Source organism: Equus asinus, chromosome 28, assembly GCF_041296235.1.
Source record: "Equus asinus isolate D_3611 breed Donkey chromosome 28, EquAss-T2T_v2, whole genome shotgun sequence".
NCBI classification, from domain to species: domain Eukaryota; kingdom Metazoa; phylum Chordata; class Mammalia; order Perissodactyla; family Equidae; genus Equus; species Equus asinus.
Window position 1 is genome coordinate 15,329,857 of NC_091817.1, and position 14,671 is coordinate 15,344,527.

Here is a 14,671-nt window from a genome sequence, read left to right on the forward strand (position 1 = left end):
GAAGAAATCACAAAGGAAATCAGATAATACCTTGAGACAAATGAAAATGAAAACGCAACATAACAAAACTTACAGGGAGCAGTGAAAGCAGTGCTAAGAAGGAAATTTGTAGCTATAACGCCTACGTTAAAAAAGGAGAAAGATTTCAAATCGATAACTTAAAGAACTAGAAAAAGGAGGGCAAACTAAACTCGAAGTTCTATGCCTTTGTCAGAAGTATTGAAATAATAAAGATTAGAGCAAAGATAAGTAAAACGGAGAATAGTAAAACCAGAGAAAATAAAAAAAAACAAAATTGGTTCTTTGAAAAGATTGACAAAACTGGCAAAACTTTATTTAGTTAGACTAAGACAAAAAGAAAGAAACAGAGATAAAAAGACTCAAATTACTAAAATTAGAAATGCAAGTGAGGACATCAGTGTAGACCTTACAGATATAGAAAAGTTTAGACGAGAATACTAAGAACAACTGTACGCCAACAAACTGCCAACCTAGATGAAACAGACAAATTCCTAGAAACATGCAATCTACCAAAACTGAATAAAAAAGTAGAAAATCCGAATAGATCTCCAACTAGCAAGGAGACTGAAGCAGTAATCAAAAAACCTCCTGACAAAAATGAATTCCCTGGACCAGACGGCTTCACTGGTGAATCTACCAAACATTTACAGAGAACTAACACCAATCCTCAAACTTCTCCAAAAAGTTGAAGTGGAAGGATCACTTCTTACTCATTCTATGGGCTAGCATTACCTTGATATCAAAGCCAGACAAAGATACTACAAGAAAATAAAACTACAGGCCATATCACATGCATATTGATGTAAAAATCCTCAAAAAATTATCAGCACCAGATACAGCACCATATGAAAAAGGATTATACACCATGACCAAGTGGGATTTATTCTTGGAACATGAGTATAGGGAAATCAATCAGCGTAGTACACCACATTAACAGAACGAAGGGGAAAAACCACATGGTCATCTCAACTGAATCAGAAAAAGCATTTGACAAAATTCAACACCCTTTCATGATAACAACACTCAATAAACTAGGAATAGAAGAAAATTTCCTCAACATGACAAAGGCCATATAAGAAAACCCCTCAGCTAATATGATACTCAATGGTGAAAGGTTGAAAGCTTATTATTGCTATTTTTTGGGTGAGAAAGATCAGCCCTGAGCTAACATCTATTTTATTTTGTCTTCCTCTATTTTGTATGTGGGATGCTGCCACAGCATGGCTTGATGAGTAGCATGCAGGGCCACACCTGGGGTCTGAACCATCAAACCCCCGGCTGCCGAAGTAGAGCGCGTGAACTTAACCACTACACCACCAGGCCAGCCTGAAAAGTTGAAAGCTTCTGTCCTAAAATCAGGAACAAGACAAGAATGTTCACCTATACTTCTATTCAATATAGTACTAGAAGTTCTAGCCAGAGCAATTAGGGAAGGAAAGGAAACAAAAAAGCATCCAAATTGGAAGTGAGAATGTAAAATTATCTCTATTTGCAGACGACACAATCTTATATGTAGAAAATCCTAAAGATCACACACACACACCCACCACACACAGAGCGAATAAACTAATTCAGCAAAGTTGTAGGATATAAAATCAACACACAAAAATCAGTTGCATGTCTACACATTAACAATGAACAACTGGAAAGAAAATAATTCCATTTATGCCAAAAAGAATAAAATTCTTAGCAGTAAATTTAATGAAAGAGATGCAAGACTTGTACAATGAAAAGTATAAAACATCGCTGAAAGAAATTAAAGAAGACAAATAAATGAGAAGACATCCTGGGTCATAGATTGGAAGACGTAATATTGTTAAGGTGATAACATTACTCAAAGCAATCCACAGATTCACTGTGATGGTGATCAAAATCCCAGTGATGTCTTCTGCAGAAATAAGAAAACCTATCCTAAAATTCATAGAATCTCAAGAAACCCTGATAGCCAAAACAATCTTGAAAAAGAAGAACAAAGTTGAAAGATTCACTTTTCCTGATTTCAAAACTTACTACAAAGCTACAACAATCAAATCAGTTGGTACTGGCATTAGGACAGACATAAAGACCAATGGAATAGAAAGGAGAGCCCCAAAATGAACTCTCATGTGTATGGTCAGTTGATTTTTGACAAGGGTGCCAAGACCACTGAGGAAAGGACAGTCTTTTCAACAAATGGTCCAGGGAAAACTGTATATCCACATGCAAAAGAACGAAGCTGGGCCCATACCTTACCACATAAAAAAGTGAACTGTGGCAGACGTTCCACACATAAAGTAGAGGAAGATGGGCATAGATGTTAGCTCATGGCCAGTCTTCCTTGGCAAAAAGGGGAGGATTGGCAGTAGATGTTAGCTCAGGGCTAACTTTCTTCAAAAAAAAAAAATAAGGATGATTTTTATGAACTGATGTGGAGGGATCTCCAGGATATACTGTTAAGTGACAGAAGCAAAGTGCAAAGAGTATCATCTGCTTTCCTTCATGTAAGAAAAAAGAGGATATAAGGAAATACACACATAGCAGCTCATTTACGCAAAAAGGAATACAAGGAGGATACAGCAGGAACCAATGTGATTGGTTGCCTACAAAACATGGGCAGGAATGGAGCACAAAGGATGGGGGAAGGGGGCCAGGACAGCGGAGACACGAGCCAAGGGTACTTGGACTACAGCTTTTTCATATAGCTCTCTGGAAACAATGGTGATAGTCCAGGGATTCTAAAAACAGGAACAATTGAAAGTAACCATGATGTGGGGGGAACACGAAATAAAAAGTCACAAATGAATCTAAGTGTATTACAAATGCGTGACATAACAACAAGGAAAGGAGAGAGGAAAACAACCAACCTAAGTAACTGGAAACCCATATTTTGACAGTAAGACTAAAGACAAAAAGAACTGTACACAAATAATGTCTCTGTTAGGAAATTTCTAACAGGGATATGTGTCAGAAACTCTAAAATTACTTTATGTGTATACTGCGATTGGACAAATCTATCGTGGATAATTAGAGCCAGGTTTCTCACCATAAGAGAAGGAAAAGGACTTCTTGGAAATACGGTTGGTTCCAGGACTGGGGCAGGGAAAACAAAAGTTGAGCCTGGTTCATCGTGTGGTAACAAAAAGGAAGGAAGTGATTAAAAAAAATAATGGGCACATGAAACGGATAGAGGAGGCAACCTGAAGGGGCTCCCAATGGCCAGAGCTGGGACTCAGCAACAAAAGGACGTCAGTAATACAGGATGATAGAATATATATACAACAATGGAATAAAATAAATACCTATGAGCTCATACTGATAAAAAAACTGAATAAAGAAATGAGGAAAAAGAACAGCTCTTCCTCACAATCGAATTATAATTACTAAATGTAGAGGGAATGACGGAAACAGAAAACCGTCATTAGGTAACACTACAGTAATAACTATGACAGGCAGAAACCATTAAAGCATGCTAAAACTAGTGAGCAAAAGTATATTTGCGTGGTCTCAAAGAGACTTACTAATTAGAAAGGAAAACATTAGTAACTTCACAGTGGAGAAACCTGGCAGACAGCACCTTAAAGAAGTGGTCAAAGTTAACCCAAGACAGAACATGACGCACCCCTACCTCCTTGGTGTGATGCGCTGAGAAAGATATGACATGATTTCTCTGGCATTCTTGACAGAAATGCATAACCTCAATTGAATCCATGAGAAAACATCAGACAAACCCAAACTGATGGACATTCTACTAAATAACAGGCCAGCGCTCTTCAAACACATCAAAGTCTGAGACGGAGGAGACTAAAGGAGACACGACAGCCAAATGCAACCTGGGATCCTGGATCAGAAAAGGACACTAATGGGGAAACTAGTGCTAACTGAATAAGGTCTCTAAATCGGTTAATAATACTGCATCAGTGTTAATCTTCAGTTCCACCTGGTGTGTAAGATGGTAACAGGGGAATCTGAGTGAAGGGCATATGAGAATTCTGTACTATTTTTACAACTTTTTATAAACTTACAATTATTAAAAAATAAAAACAAAAAAAAATAGCCTACCGAAATTTTTGGTGAGCATGGTTTGGTGGATTCATAATTAGTCACCAAGCTGAATTAATACTACTGATAATTATGTATAATTTTGAAAATCTTGAGAGAAGACTCCACTCTCTGTGTTGCCTGTCATGTGTTTACACCTTTATAATAACATAGTGGTGTAATTTATGTATTAACATGTTTTTCACCCATGAAGGTCAACTCCTTGAGAATAGGGATTAAGACTTAGTTATTTCTCCATCTGTGACTCGCAGTCTTTGTCAAAAGGAAACGATCAAGATAGTATTCTGAATGAACGAAAACTATGTAAACGATCTCAGTGCTATAGGAATCATTTACTTACGCTCCACGAAGGAAGTAAAGAGCATTCTGAATCTGCTAAGCCGACTGCCTTCGTCTGCCCACATCCGTATCACTCCAACTCCTGTTTTCAGCATTATATCATTGGCCACAGTGCTGCAAAACTTGGCCTTCAGATTTTCAATAGAACTGCTTCCATCATAGACCGCAACGAAGTTTCTCTTGCATTCATTTGAGTGCTCCATTTGATAATCTAGGAACCTCAAATAAATCTGTAACATTAAAACGAAGAAAAACACTGCTTTAAAAAAGATACACTAATTTGAATTTTCTAGTTCTCTTATCCAGTCAACATGGTAGACTTAGTCGAGTTACGACAGCTGACAGAAAAACAACAAAGGCCGATGCGTACGTATTTCAAAGAACCAAGACTAACGGTCTGTTTCTTTGGTTGTCCGAATAACGCAACCAAGCATTAACAAGGAACCTAAACTTTCTGTTTTGTCTACAGAGAAGAAACTTTATGTTCCATGAGGTATGACTATATTGCATATTTCCCTTCTTATAAAAGCAATCTCATGGTACAGACAAATTGGGAAAAGAAAAGAACCACACTCATAATTCTACTACTCTAACAATCATTGGGATTAATTGGTGCGTTTCAGTTCTTCACATTTTTAAAACCCAAGTTTACTTACAAGATACATACTGTCTGCTTTTGCTGTAACACGTGAACTGTTTTATCCTATCTATACTCTTCACAACCATAATCATTCCCATAATGTCCTGTTGTTTACCCACCATCCTCTTATTGTACACTTAAGTGGTTTTAAGATTGTACCCCATAAATAACAATTCTGCATTTTCAGTCAGGAAGATTTGAACCATAGTATCAAAATTAGTATTAGAATACTATTAGTATCCTATTTTTATTATCCTTGTTCTTCACATTTTATAGGCAGCTTGCTACCTGGCACTAAGTTATTTCTTAAAATATGCTTGGCCCACTCTTTTTTGAAGATTTCTTTTACATTCTAGGCTTCAAAAGACCTTGAGGATTAATCTTTAGGTTGTGGACTTAGAAAGATTGTGAGCATCTTCTCTAAAAGAACTGCATGAAGTAGGTATTACTTATAGGTAGGGAGGAAATTAAGGGTCAGAGAGATGAAGGCACTTGCCCAAGGTTACTCAGAGGGGGAATATGAACCTAGGCTGGTCTGACTAAAGAGTGTGTTATTCCCACTGCCTGGGGTGCCTTCTATGCGTCTGTATGTGCACACACACAGAGTTCGCTTTTAGCCTGTAGTTGCTCATATGTAACTCATTAATGAAAATAAATTTTACTGAGTGATGAATAAAGACTTCCTTTGCTTGCCACTGAAGACGTCTAACGAATATTCACTTTCTAGTTGCTAACTCTAAGGTAGCAGTATAATGCCACTCATCCTTTAATTAAAAGGGCTTCATAAAAGAAAAATGTAATGTTAGATTTTTTCCCCCAAAATACTTTGATGGCATAAAACTAAGAGCAAACAACTAAAAAATTATACTTAAAAAGTTAAATTTTGACCAAGTAAGGTTTACCACTTCCATGAGAATGGTAGAAAATTGGTAAAGAAATAGGATTTCCATTTTCAAAACTTCACAGAATCTTCATAAATGTATTTTGACACAGAAGCAATGTTTTCTCCAATAAATCATCTGTTCTCATGAATTGCTCCATCATTTACATAACAAAAACACTCTTTCCATGGTTCTGTTATTATCTGTTTTCTCCATTAGACTGTAAGGTCTTCCAAGGAAAAGATCACATGCTAACCATATCCAGTATAATCCTTCCTCATAGCGAGTGAGGAATAAACGACGAGACTGATAAAACGATGAATCGGGAGAGCTAAACATCAGGAAGACATTCAAGAAGTCTGAAGTATTTACTCTCCGCTTTTTTTTAATCCAAAGAAACATGGTATTGCACAAGGCCACAGTAAATGCTCTTTAAAGATACAATTTTTTAAAAGTCAAAAGTTTTAAGATGTCATATGACAAGAATGACATTCTTTTCTATTGTGAAAAAAGCTAAATATTGTAGTAGTTTAGTTCAACTAATTTTCAGAAAATACATCTAACAATATGAACCTGACAAACTGAAACAGATGGAGGGCACAAACTACTCCTCTCTCCCCCAGAATGAATGAGAAGAGATCTTCTAGTAAACACTCGTGCTCTTACCCTAACCCCCCTCTCCAGGGACGCAGAGTGTGTTACCTGGATGGTGAGGAATTTGTTCTGTTTCCTTTCCTCTTTCCCTGGACAAGTGAGTCGGGAACAGTGACCTGAGTAAGTGCACCTCTTCTGCAGATGCCAACTTTCCCTGGATTGGGATAGGCCAGGGTAGACTCTTGTGGAGGTGGAATTGGCGCGAGAGGAATTAGCAAGTCTAATTTGACTCTCACAAGCTGCTTCCCTAGCCTTCATCGTAATAAAGGGGCTATTCTGAATCTCCACATTCTCAACTGGTTCCAAACTCCAGTGGGAAAAAGGGACACTATTTATTGAAATCCCCAAAGGCTTTAACAGAAATGAAATCTCCAGAAAGCCACTATATCTATGGAAAGGCCACTGACGAAAGTGGACTAAAACACTACTTGCATAAACAAACACCAACAACTTCTTTTGCATATATTTATAAGTGGATTTTCTTGAACATCACCCATTAACTAGTTTACCCCTTTTGAGTATTCAAGGGTTATGGTGGTCTTTAAAATTTTTTCCTTTAAATTTCTTAAACAAAACCATCTGGTTACTCATTTAACACTTAAGAAATGTGATCCAGGGGCTGGCCCCGTGGCCGAGTGGTTGAGTTCTCGCGCTCCGCTGCAGGCGGCCCAGTGTTTCGTCGGTTCGAATCCTGGGCGCGGACTTGGCACTGCTCGTCAGACCACGCTGAGGCAGCGTCCCACATGCCACAACTAGAGGAACCCACAACGAAGAATACACAACTATGTACCAGGGGGCTTTGGGGAGAAAAAGGAAAAAATAAAATCTTTAAAAAAAAAATAAAAAAAAAAAAAAAAAAAAAAAAAAAAAAAAAAAAAAAGAAATGTGATCCAATTCCCATATCAACTGTGAATAGTATTTTTTAATTTTTAAAAATTGATTTACTTTTACTAAAAGTAACATTCTCCAATATTCCAGGTAATACTCCTGAGAAATTTATGAATATAGAATTATTTCTTCAGGAAATATTTCAATAAAGAACAAGATCTAGGAAATATAATTTAATTTCACTTAAATATTTATTAAATATTGTCAAATAAAAAAATAGACTATATATTACAAATATAGCTGAAGCCTCTTGTGTTCTCCTTCTTTCCTACATACCCTTATCCTGAGTTTGATTTTCATAATTCTCATGAATATTTTTATATTTCCATATTTATGTATCTATAAAAATATGCAGTACTGCTCCGTACTTTTAACATCTTTTACCAATTATAGAAATAGATCACTATTTATTTATTCACTCTCCTTTTGGATATTCAGCTTGCTCTCATTTTTTAAAATATTAAATAATACTGCTACAAACATTCTTGAATTCTCATCATGCACATGTATGATGATTTCATTTGGGTATGTTTCTAGAAGTGCAGCTGCCATGTTACAGGAGGTGACCATTTTCAGCTTTACCAGCCTGTGCCCAATGGCTTTCCAAAGTGGTTGTGGCAATTTATCCATCTAAAGCAAGTGAAGAGCGTTTCCATTACTCAGTCCTTGCTGACACTTGGTCATGTCAAATAACATACAGTAAAATTCTTCAACAAATGCAGTCACGTGACAGCCAGAGCAACCAAGAACAGCTCCGTCACCCCGCCCGGAATTCTCTTGTGCTGCCCCTTGGCGGTCAAAACCCATCTCCAGTCTGGATCCCAGGCAACCGATGATCTTTGGCTGCACTTTGGTTTTACCTTTCTTAGAACTTCATATACACAAAACCACACCGTATGAGTCTGGACTCTTCCACGTAGCATGATCCATTTGAGATTCTTCTAGGTTACTGCAGGTACCAACAGTTTGTCCCTTTTTATTACCAAATGGATTTCACATTATGGATGTAATACAGTTTATTCTTTTAAAACAGCTGAAGAACACTTGGACTGTTTCCAGTTTTTGGTTATTATGGATAAAGCTGCTACAAACGTTTATGTATAGGTGTTTCTGTATAAACATGTTTTTATTTCTCTTGGGCATCAGGAGACCGCTGAGTCACATGGTAACTCTATAAGGAACCATCAAGCTGTTTCCCAAGTGGCTGTAGCATTTTGCATTCCCACCAGGAGTATTATCAGATGTTCAGTTGCTCTACACAGGTTCCAGCACTTGGTACTGTTTTTTTAAACTAGTTATTCTAACAGATGTATCATGCCATCTCATTGTGGTTCTAATCTGCATCTCTGTAATGACTAAATCATCTTTGGTGAAGAGTCTGTTCAAATCTTCTGCCCATTTTTAAATTGGCTAGTTTTCTTATTGTTTTCAGTTCTGGATTAAAAGTCTTTTTGACCAGTGATTTGCAAGTATTTTCTCCCAGTTTGTGGCTTTTCTTTTCACTCAATAGTGTCTTTCCCAGAAAAAAACTTTTAAGTTTTAATAAAGTCCAATTTATGTTATTTTATGGATTCTCCATTGATGTCATATCTAAGTAAGAATTGTTTGCCTAACCCCAGGTCATAAAGATTTTCTTCTAAAAGTTTTATAATTTACACATATGTTTATGATCCATTTTGGGTTAATTTTCTACAAAGTATTAGATATAGGTCAAAGTCGGTATTTTTTTTTTTGCATATGGATGTCCAATTGTTTGGCAGCATTTGTTCAAGATTATCCTTTCTCAGTGTATTGTCGTTGTATCTCCATAAAAAGGTCAATTACAGTCATGCATCACATAACGATGTTTCAGTCAATGGCAAACCACATACACAACGGTGGTCACAAAAAATTATAATAGAGCTAAAAAATTCCTATCCTCTGGTAACACCATACCCGTCTTAACGTCATAGTGCAATGTCCTACTCACACTTGTGGTGATGCCGGTGTAGACAAACCTACTACACTGCCAGTTGTATAAAGTACAGTACATACAATTATGTACAGTACCTAGTACTTGATAATAATAAACGACTGTTACTGGCTTATGTATTTACTATACTATACTTTTTAATTGTTATTTTAGAGTATACTTTCTACTTATAAAAAGTTTACTGCAAAAGAGCATGCTGTTTATGCCAGCAGCAGCCTCATACATCTCATGTTTACGGCATCTCTTGATTGCATCCTTTTCTCTTGTGCTTGATTTAATCTCATGTTGTTTTGTTCATCACGGTCCCTAAACATACAAAATCCACTGCTAACCTTGCCTGCCTGTAAGAGGCCACATCGAGCGACTGACCTGGAAACAAAACTGAAAGTGATTAAGGACTATGAAGGTGGAAAATCTGTGATGGTTATTGCTTGCCAGTCAGGCATGCCCCATTCCACCACAGCTACGATCTTGAAGAACAAGAACAAAGTGAAAGAAGCTGTTAAAGGGTCTGATCATTGCAGGCCACGAGACTAACAAAAATTCGAGAAGGGCCTACATCAGACATGGAGAAACTTCTCATGACCTGGATTGAAGACCAGGCGCAGAACTGTATCCCTCTCAGCACCGTGACATCACGGCCAAAGCAAAAGCTTGTTTGTGATGTTGAAAGAAGACGCTGGACCCGACTGTGATGTTGAATTGACTGTGAGGCTTGGTGGTTTCCACGACTCAGGAATCCTTGTTCATCACATAACGTGACAGTGAGGGGCGAGTCTGTGAGTGCTGCTGTGAAGGCGGCTGAAGAACTTTTAGAAACTCTAGGTAAGCTGATTGTGGAGGAAAACAATTTGCCAGAGCAAATACTCGATATGGATGGAACCTCCCCACTCTGGAGGTGGATGCCTGAAGGACTTCCATCCCTCAGGCCGCCAAGTCAAGGCCAGGTTTCAAGGCTTTTAAGGACAGGATAACAGTTTTGCTTGGGGGCAATGCCCAGGCTACAAATTGAAACCCTCTGTGACCTGGCACAGTGAGAACCCAGGGCCTTCAAGCACATCAAGAAGCCCACAGTGCCAGTGGACCCCAGGAGCAATAAGGAGTCATGGATGACTCAGCTGCTCTTCCAAGATGCCCTCCTGAATTGCTGTGCCAGAGAAATGGAGAAGTGCTGTGTGGAGAGTAACACATCTTTCAAGATGTTGCTTCTTGTTGGTGATGCTCCTGGCCATCCTCCTTTGACTGGTGATCTTCGTCCCAATATCAAAGTGGGGTTTCCTCCTCCAAACACCACCTCTTTGCTCCAACCAGTGAATCGAGGAGTTAAGCAGCTTTTCAGGCCCAGGATCTGAAGAGGACCTTCGCCCAGGCTCTTGCTGCAACTGAGGCAGACACTGACGCAATTCTGGCAGGATTACAACATCTCTGACTGCATCAAGAACCTTGCTGGGGCCTGGGGTGATGTCACTGGGGAGTTATGAACGGCATCTGGAAGAAGACAGTCAGGAGGTTGATCCATGACTTCAAAGGGTTTTCCAAGGATGAGGAGGTTGCAGAAATCAACAGGCTGCGGTTGAGATGGCAAACAACTTTACCCTGGTTGTGGATGAGGATCACACTGAGGAGCTCCCAGAGGTGGTTCCTGAGGAATTGACTCACGAGGAGCTGTTGTAACCGAACAGGAACACACAGCTGAAGAAGAGGCAGGACAAAAGGAAAGTGCAAGGGAAGAAAAAGAACCCTCAAGAAAATTCACAGTGAAGCTTTAGCAGAAGCTTTTGCAGACCTCAAGAAGCTCCTTAAAAAGTTTGAAAACAAGGACCCCAACACCGAAAGGTTTTCAGTAATAGAAAGGAATGTTCATGGTGCATTATCTGCTTACAAGCAAATCTACAATGAAAAGAAGAAACAAGCCAAGCAAACCACGATGAAGAGCGACACCTCCTCAAGAAGCTCAGGCAGGTCCTTCAGGAGGTGTTCCAGAAGGCAGCATCATCATAGGAGATGACAACTCCATGTGTTATTGCCCCTGAAGTCCTTCCAGGGGGACAAGATGTGGAGGAGGAAGACAGTGATATTGATGATCCTGACCCTTGTAGGCCTAGGCTAATGTGTGTCTCTGTCTTAATTTTTAACAAAAAAGTTTAAAAAGCTAAAAACAATACAAAATCTAAAAGCAGAAAAAATCTTATAGAATTAGGAGATAAAGAAAGAAAATACTTTGTACAGCTGTGCAGTGTGTTTGTGTTTTAAGCCATTGTTACTACAAGAGTGAAAATGTTAAGAGCCAGCCCCGATGGCTCTGCGAGCTCTGCTTTGGCAGCCTGGGTTCAGTCCCTGGGGTGGAACCACACCACTTGTCTCTCAGTAGCCATGCTGTGGTGGTGGCTCTCAGAGAGGAACCAGAAAGTGTTACAACTATACGTAGCTATGTACTGGGGGTAGGGGGTGGGGAGAAGAAAAAAGGAGGAAGATTGGCACAGATGTTAGTGTCGGGCAAATCTACCCCCCCCCAAAAAAAGAGAAAACAATTAAAAAGTTTATATAGTAAAAAAGTTGCAGTAAGCTCAGCTTAATTTATTATTAAAGAAAGAAAGATCTATTTTATAAATTTATTGTAGCCTGAGCATATATTGTTTATAAAGTCCACGGTAGTTTTCAGTAACGTCCCGGGCCTTCACCTTCACTCTCCACTCACTCACTGCCTCCCCCAGAGCAACCTCTAGTCCTGCGGGCTCCGTTCATGGTCAGTGCCCGAGACAGGTGCACCATTTTTTACCTTTTATACAGTATTTTTACTCTAGCTTTTCTCTGTTTGGATACAAAATACTCACCACTGTGTTACAACTGCTACAGCATTCAGTGCAATAACATGCTGTACAGGTCTGTAGCCTAGGAGCAATAACAGGCTACACCAACAGGCCAGGTGTGGAGTAGGCCGCACCGTCTAGGTTTGTGTAAGTACACTCTCTGATGTTCGCACGACGAAATCGCCTGATGATGCATAACCCAAAACATATCCCCGTTCTTAGGCGATGCATGACCGCATAGCAAGCTCCCATACATGTGAAGTTCTCCCTTAGGATACTTTATTCACTTTCATTAGTTTGCACATCCCAGTAGCAAGTGCATTCTGTCCAATTACCACAACTTTATCTTGAAGGATAAGTCACCCCACTTTGTTTTTATTCAAAATTGTTGTGGTTCTTCTGGATCCTTTCCTCTTCTATGTGCCTCCGAAAGCCCTACTGGGATTTGGATTGGAGTTATTTATGATTATTTTCTTTGGTGAGGAAGATTGGCCCTGAGCTCACATATGTTGCCAATCGTCCTCTTTTTTTTTTTTTTAAAGATTTTATTTTATTTTTTTCCTTTTTCTCCCCAAAGCCCCCGGGTACACAGTTGTATATTCTTTGTTGTGGGTCCTTCTATTTGTGGCATGTGGGATGCTGCCTCAGCGTGGTTTGATGAGCAGTGCAATGTCCGCGCCCAGGATTCGAACCAATGAAACACTGGGCCGCCTGCAGCGGAGCACGCGAACTTAACAACTTGGCCATGGGGCCAGCCCTGTCTTTTTGCCTGAGGAAGATTGACTCTGAGCCAACATCTGTGCCAGTCTTCCTCTCTTTTGTATCTGAGATGCCACCACAGCAAGGCTTGATGAGCAGCATATAGGTCCATGCCCAGGATCCAAACCTGTGAATCCCGGGCCGCCAAAGCAGTGTGCCAACTTAACTGCGACACCACCGGGCCGGGCTCTAGATTGCAATTATTTTAAATTGATAGATTAATTAGGGAACAATGAACATATCTGTGATATTGACTCTTCCCACCCATGACAATGATCTCTCTCCCAACATTTCTGTAGATCTTCTTTTATGTATTTCATTGTAATTTAAAAATTTACTTCCTGGTAGTTTATGGCTTGTTTCTGTTGTAAATGGTGTTTTAAAAAGTTTCACTTTCAAACTGCTTTTGGCTGTAGTACAGAAAAACCATTGACTTTTATAACTGATTAACTTTTTCTTTCTCTCATCTTGTTGTATTGACCAGGATTTCTGAACACCACCAAATAAAATATTGACAATAGACATCCTTGACTTATTCCTCAGATTCAAGGAAATGCTTTTAAGCTTTCACCATTAATTACAATGTTTGTTTTAGGGTTTTAGTAGATATTCTTTGTGAGCCTGAAGTCGAGTTTTCCTATGTTGGAATCACTGAGAGTTTTTTATATCGATAGGTTTTAAGTTTAATTGAATATTTTTTCTGCATCGATTGATATATCTGGATTTTCTCCTTTCATCTGTTAATATGGTAAACTACATCATTCAATTTTCTAATACTAAACTATCCAAGAATTTCTAGGATAAACGCTTCTTGGTGGTGATTTCTAAAAAACTTTGTTAGGTTTAGTTTCTTATTGCTTAGTCTAGTCTTACGGGTCGCCCCCCTGCCCCACCTTCCATTTTATAAATAATCCTGGTTTATAATTCTCTCATGCCTTCTATTTAATTTTCATAGAAACAGGCTGAGGAATGGTCTTTCTTCTTCAGTTTTCTGAAACAGTTTATATAACATGTTCCTTGAATATTTGGTAAAATCTAATCTGGCCAGTTTTTTCTTTTCTTTCCTTTTCTTTCTTTTTTTTTTTTTTGAGGAAGATTAGCCCTAAGCTAACATCTGTGCCCATCTTCCTCTACTTTATATGTGGGATGCCTGCCACAGCATGGCATGCCAAGCGGTGCCATGTCCACACCCAGGATCTGGACCGGCGAACCCCTGGCCGCCAAAGCGGAACGTGCGAACTTAACCCCTGTGCCACTGGGCCGGCCCCTAGCCAGTTTTTTCATAACATATTTTAAGTATAAAATCGATGTCATCAATTTGGCAAAAGTTTATTCTTGTTTTCTATTTCTTTGATTTAATTTTGGTAAATTATATATATATATAAATATATATACACACACACAAATATATATTTCAGGAAATTGTCCATTGAGACTGTTTACAAATTTATTAGCAAAGAATTACTCATAATATTCTCTTATAGTTTAAAACACTTTCATTATGGAAAATTTCAAACATGCAAAAACAGACAAAATAGTATATAAACCCATGTACCCATCCCCTAAACTTAATGAAGATAACTCAGCCGGTCTTGCTTTATCTATAACCCTCCCCACTTCTGCCTCTCACTTTCTGAGACAAATCCCAGAGATATGATTTCATGTGTAA

At 38.7% G+C, this 14,671-nt stretch overlaps 1 protein-coding gene across 2 annotated transcripts in view; it reads right to left on the minus strand.

The window, feature by feature from the left end:
* Nucleotides 1–14,671, minus strand: part of NETO2 (neuropilin and tolloid like 2) — a 58,136-nt gene that overhangs the window by 19,935 nt on the left and 23,530 nt on the right. For both annotated transcript variants that reach the window (XM_044761172.2, XM_044761171.2), the window contains exon 7: nucleotides 4,400–4,628. In XM_044761172.2, coding sequence (XP_044617107.1) covers nucleotides 4,400–4,628 — 229 coding nt within the window. The remainder of the gene's footprint in view (nucleotides 1–4,399; nucleotides 4,629–14,671) is intronic.